Genomic DNA, 6,002 nt, shown 5'->3' with positions numbered 1-6,002 from the left:
CCCCGACCCGACCCGCCAGGCTGGGGGGCCCCACTGGGACAGGGCAGGTGGGGAGACGGCTTTGTAGTGGGGGATGTGTGGCGAAATGCTTACGCGCACTTGTGTTTTTGTTGTTGGATAAAACGGGGTATTCATCTGTTGGGTTCTCCAAGGGGGTCATCTGAGTCCGTACCGTGGCCTTGCTCTTTGTCGGGGAAGCGGTGACCAGCGAAATAGGAGCTTTATATCGCATGTTTTGAAATTCGTTTTTTATGATTGACAGCAGTCTGAATGGCTCAATCTTGAAGCAATATCTTCATCTTGTTACGGGGTTCATTATTCTAATTAGCCCTCGCCCCGTTGGGGGGGCATTTTGGCCCCCCTGTGGTTTTTCCTGAATAGCAAAAAAACGGCGGCGCGCAGCGCCACCAAATTTTCAGTACCTTCCCGGGCATCAATTTGACACCTTCACACCAAATTTCAAGTCTTAGGTCACCTTAGGTCAGGAGTTATTGAGGTCAAACTGAGGTCATGTTCGAGCAAAAATGAGCAAAAAACATGCAATCTTGAAACGCTCACCAAATCTACATTTATCAAGCAATTTCAAAGTTCTTTGTATGGTCTAGTAGACAAAAAGCGGCGCTACAAAAATGCTATCTCAGATTTTCAAAATTTTGGGGTTTTGACCCAAAAAAAAAAAATAAAAAAAGTTTTTTTTAGAAAAACTAAAAAAAATCCAAAGTTTTTCCAAATTTCGAAAAAATCGGAATATATGTGATAGTGCCTGCGCTCTTCTATATACATACCAAATTTCAGATCGATATCTCGTTTTTTGGCCAAGTTATAGCGAAAAAATGTTCAAAAATGATGACGTCAAATTTTTGAACTCAATTTTTAGCGATTCTAGACCACGTACGGCAAAACAAAGACCACCATTGAACTCCCCGTGACGAGCTGCATCGATTCGATACCCATTTTATGCAAAAATATTAACTTTGAAATTTGACCTAATTTGACCTGACCTTGACCTAACCTTGACCTGACCTTGACCAAAACGTGACCTAAGCTGGCCCCAAAGGCTGCCTGACCCACATAATCGCATTCGTCATGTAAAATGGACCATAAAACATGTATCACACGACACTTTCATATTGTGACCCCCCCGTGACCTGACCTCTGTGACCTGACCTGGTATCAGTGACCTCAAATAGCAAAATATGTGTTTGAAAAACACTTCCCCATCGATGATTTTCAATGAAATGCATTTTCCTCGATTTTACAACGCATTTCTTGAAATGCCTGTAAACGGTGAAAATTGGACCTTTGACCTGACCTGTGACGTCATCGGTTTGACCTAGGTCAATAAAATTGGGTCACAAGGTAGTTCTCTGATAGGGCTATCCAACACCGTTTGCCGCTTGTCGCTAGGTTGCGTGGTTCTCGAGATCTTAGGGGGGGGGGGGCAAAATGCCCCCCCCAACGGGGCGCGCTGCTCGGCAGAGCCCAACGGGGCGCGGGTTAGGATGCGTCTCACACGCAACCAAGAGTGAAAACTACAACATTGATATTCTAACAATTTAGCTGTTCAAATATTTTTGCTGTTTTGGAACCGATGTAAGATTGAGAGGTAGTATCCAGTAACCACTAACCATATCGTGCGCGCCGCGCTCTGAGAAAGGCTCGAGTCAATAAATAACGGACGAGGAGGGATTGATGCATGTCCTCAATATGTTTAAAACGAGGCAACGTAGCGACGTAGCGAACCCGGTATACGGTACTCGGAAGGTGGCGTAAAGATCTATCAAATATAGGAAGGCCTAGCCTAGTATATTCTAATACATTTTCGTCTTATTTGACAATCCGGATTATCCAGCTCCGTAAGTAATAATTCACCGGACCATTAATATTACTCTCGGCACGGGAGTAGGAATCGGACTTTCCCGCTTAATTTGTCCGCTGACGTCACTAGTGGTGGCCACTGGCCAGCGGGTGTCCGATGACGTCACATGTTATGATATAACTACATTGGTCGGAGGTTTTGTTTATCACTATAGGTGATGGGAGCCGCTGACGAGCTACCGTATATGCGACCTAGGCGTGACGTCTAGGCCAAAGGCATTTAAGCCTAACTCTGAAGTATGAGGACATTTTGGAACATGTAAAATTGCGGAATTGCAGTGGCGTATTCTGCAGCGCGTAACATTAGTGCGCATATATAGATCTCCCAGTGTAAAACTGAACTCCGTCTCTGTATATTATCATCCAAACACATTTTGCGACCCAGGAAGAAGGAAATCGTAAGTCAGACCATCAGACCGACTCACGCGCTTACGGCCTAAACTTCCAAATTCATCTGGTCATTGGCTGGATTGAAGGACATTGGGACAACTTTGGAACAGAAATAGCGGATTATCCAAATGCTGGCAATATGACGTTTGAAAGCCGAGGGCACCACAGCTGTAAGGGCGTGCAGCCGGTTCACGTATATAATTGTACAGCTTGTCAGCTCTGGCAGATAGATACCGAACGAAACGAGAAATGTCGTGTTGCAGATGTCAGCCAGCGGACTTGCAGCGGGGGCCGAAGTGTGAAGGCTGTTTTGAGGCTGGGGTGTTCATTTCTATGCGCTCTCGATGCTGTCGAAACGAATTAAGCCAGCAATTAATCTACTTTCAATTTTTCGATTTTTTTTTTATCCCAGAGAGGCTGGTTACAAATGTCTTCATTGTTTACTTTCATCACCAAAGTTCTGAGAGTCAGCTATCTTTGAAACAACTGAAATAGTGCCCTTCATAATTCGTTATTATGTAAAAATCTCGACGCATGATGATCGAAAAAGCCATTGCATACGAATAAATCCAGGCGAATGTATTCGTCATTTGAATAGGCACATGACGTGGTCAATGCACAGTGAATCACGAAAATGATCTATTGAATACAATGGCAGTGTCCTGGATGCTACAATTATTACATTTTATAAATATGCGAGCACTCGATACCTCAGAAGTTTTTTAAGTCGTCAAAGATGAATCGAAAAAGCAGAACAATGTCTCATACAAATACATTGGCAGAACGCATTCATGTCTAGTGGTAGCAGGGACTGGTTACACAATACACAGAGAGCATATCAAGAAAAGGGCGTGGTGCGACATGAACATAGGCATAATGGGATATGAAAAAATCAATAAATGGCTCTATTGTCGTCGAAACACCACGCTCGTCTTGGGAAGACTGTCGTCGAATAAGATTAAGTCGCGTCAGCTGCCACAAACTCTGCATTCTTAAATAACAGGCGGCTACACTTGTCAAAGAAGCTGCAATCCCAAACACATACACACGAATATGGATGCAGGTTCTAAACAGGTCGACAGTCGATGATCATAGGTGCCGTATCATATGTATCAGTGATCATATGTATACTTAAGCCATGCATCAATAGTAAAAATGAGACATAAATCGCGGTTTTCATTGGTGCAAGGAAATATAACTTGAGAGCTTGCATTACTGTTTGACGTCACAAACCATGCATCATTAAAGCGGTATCGTGACCTTGAAATCAACAGATCTAACTCACTAAGAGACCATATGCATGCTGGAAATGCTGCGGTATTTTTTTTTTTTTGGCCAGGTTGTGCCTCGACTATGAAAATATCCAGGGTCGATAAAATCCACGATCAATTGTTAGTAATTAAAACATTTCAGGCACAAATCGTCACATCACTATCCTACCATAACGGACAATCAATCGACAATCATATCCACTTGAGAGACATAAAGCAATTCGACTCCTCCTTGCCACCTCCCTCTTCTTATATATTTAATCTCATCCGAGTCATTCGATAAAATTCTTACTTACATTTGTTCACACTCCAACAACCCTTGGCGGCGGCTGTTTCGCGCAGCTATTTTACACGTAGCGCGACAAGACCCGGCTATAGCGTCAACTATAGGAATGACTGCAGACGGCAGTCTGGAATCAAGTTGCCAGACTGCGGACTGAGGCTCAGCGCTCGCCGCTCGGCCCTGGACCCTCAGCGCCGACTGCTCAGTGTGCGGGCTGAGGCTCAGCGCTGGCCGCTCGGCCCTTCCCCCTCAGCGCCTACTGCTCAGCGCTGCACGGGACAAGAGTTGAGCAGAACGTTGCTGAGCTCCGCCATGTCTGTCCAGTCGCGGCGCGCGCCGTTTATGTCGATGTTGCGGATGCAGCCCTTGAAGTTGTCCGTCGGTGGCGTTAGAGATGTTCGTGCAGAATCTAAGGAAGGGCGTAACCTTAATGTCAGTCGACGTCAGCTGAGCTAGCACGAACTTCTCTCCTGGATAGACGATAAACGATACACGCCAGATAAAAAACAAACACTTATGTTGTCATTGTCAAACGCAACTATTGCATACGACGATGAGTTTTGGACAGAGGGTTAGTTTTAGTCGCGACACTGACCTGGTAATCCGCCCAGGAAGAGCGGCAGGGCGGCAGTCGGCGGTCGTGCCAGACTGACACTGGACACTCCGTACCGTTCCGGATACTGGTCCACCTTCAGAATCGCCTGAAACGGAGCACTGGTCAGTACAGTGCAGGTGGCCTCGCATCATTTTCCCATGAGTCGTACGAGTCGTACTGCGCCGTGCAGATCTCTGCATTCTTCACAGCCCACCGCGCCCACTTTCTCTGTCGAGCTAACGACTATAACAAAAACAAAACCAGTCGGCGGGATGAGCCATCTCAAGGACGCTGCTCTGCTCGAGTTCGGCCCACAACTTTCCGAGATAGCCGGCCTTGGGTGTCACGGGACATAGTTGAAACATGAGACGGCAATGGCCAGTGGCCACGACAGCAGACGGGCCTGTTAGGAAAACGAGAGGGCGTAACCACGAAAGGGGGCCTTGACGCATTCATGACCTTTTAAGAAACCTTGGTCGTGGCAGAAAACACAAGTGGGATAAATCAAGAACGTAAGCAATAGGATACCTACTCCTGGATGCTGGCCCGAAAGGCTATACGACCCGACCCAGCAAGTGTAGAAGTGATCATCTCGAGCCCTTGCATCGTGCTTACCTGGTCTTTGCCGTAGGTGGCGCGGACGGTGTGCCACCGGTTGTTACAGGCGAGGTATTTAGCGGGGAACGACTGACGGGCCTCGATAGGCTGGCCGGCGCCGTTATCAACGATGAACACCACCTGGCGGTAGAAAAAGACACATTACGCTCTGGGAACTCGGTAAGGTCGCAGGGAGTACCTAAGAAGTGCCAAAGTTGGTGTAAAACGGCCTTTACACTGTATATGCAGCAGAGCTGGGCAAGTGCGTTCCTTTAGTGCGTTCCTGCGTTCTTCCGTACGTACGCACCGCCCTTTTTAGGAACGCAAGAACGCAGGAACGCAAAGTTTTTCAAAGGAACGCAAGTAAGAGGAACGCACCACCCGAAATTTTGAAGCGTTCCTGCGTTCTTGCGGAAACACCCGAAAAATCATATTGCTGCCAATGACCTCTGTGTCAAATGTTTGAATCTCGAGTACGTGTGTTTGCCGGTAGAGGCGCCACTTGTCGGTCGAATCGAGGAAGGCTTGTTTAGATTTAGTGGTGATGTTCACTATTCGATTCGGTTTCAGGCATTAAATGTGTAAAGTAAATATGATAACTTTTACTTAGATACATCTTTCAACTTAACTATTGTTTTTAAGCAGGTCGTTTTTTGTTGAAAACTCTACGGATGATATTGGTAAAACGTATTTCAGATATTCGATTCGGAAAAGAGATGTCGAGTTGCTTTTCGGCCCCGCGTCGCCTGTATTTAGGGCCTTGGCGTCGCCATTCTGGGTATTCTGTGATCGATTCGCCCCGTGTTTGGTTGGGCCCACGCCGCGTGGTTCGGCGGTATTTCTTTGTCCACGACTTCGGTTGTGAAGAACACGCCTGTAGTGTTGGACTGGCGCGATTTGCCTACTTTGTCCGCTACTGATTTTGGTATGATTTGCTGCTTGGCAGAGCCAGAATACAATACGGGTTAATAGTTTGGGACGCAGGAAC

General features: G+C 46.5%; 1 protein-coding gene across 2 annotated transcripts in view; it reads right to left on the bottom strand.

The window, feature by feature from the left end:
* Positions 1–2,828: 2,828 nt before the first annotated feature.
* LOC122385153 (laminin subunit alpha-2-like) overlaps positions 2,829–6,002 on the bottom strand; it is a 51,639-nt gene continuing 48,465 nt past the window's right edge. For both annotated transcript variants that reach the window (XM_043373222.1, XM_043373223.1), the window contains 3 exons: positions 5,033–5,155; positions 4,418–4,523; positions 2,829–4,231 (listed from right to left, as the gene is read on the bottom strand). In XM_043373222.1, coding sequence (XP_043229157.1) covers positions 4,086–4,231; positions 4,418–4,523; positions 5,033–5,155 — 375 coding nt within the window. In that variant the 3' untranslated portion in view covers positions 2,829–4,085. The remainder of the gene's footprint in view (positions 4,232–4,417; positions 4,524–5,032; positions 5,156–6,002) is intronic.

This window comes from Amphibalanus amphitrite, unplaced genomic scaffold (genome assembly GCF_019059575.1).
Source record: "Amphibalanus amphitrite isolate SeventyFive unplaced genomic scaffold, NRLGWU_Aamphi_draft 000210F_arrow, whole genome shotgun sequence".
Taxonomy (NCBI): domain Eukaryota; kingdom Metazoa; phylum Arthropoda; class Thecostraca; order Balanomorpha; family Balanidae; genus Amphibalanus; species Amphibalanus amphitrite.
The sequence above is the reverse complement of the archived record's forward strand: the minus strand, read 5'-3'. Positions and strand labels throughout refer to the sequence as shown.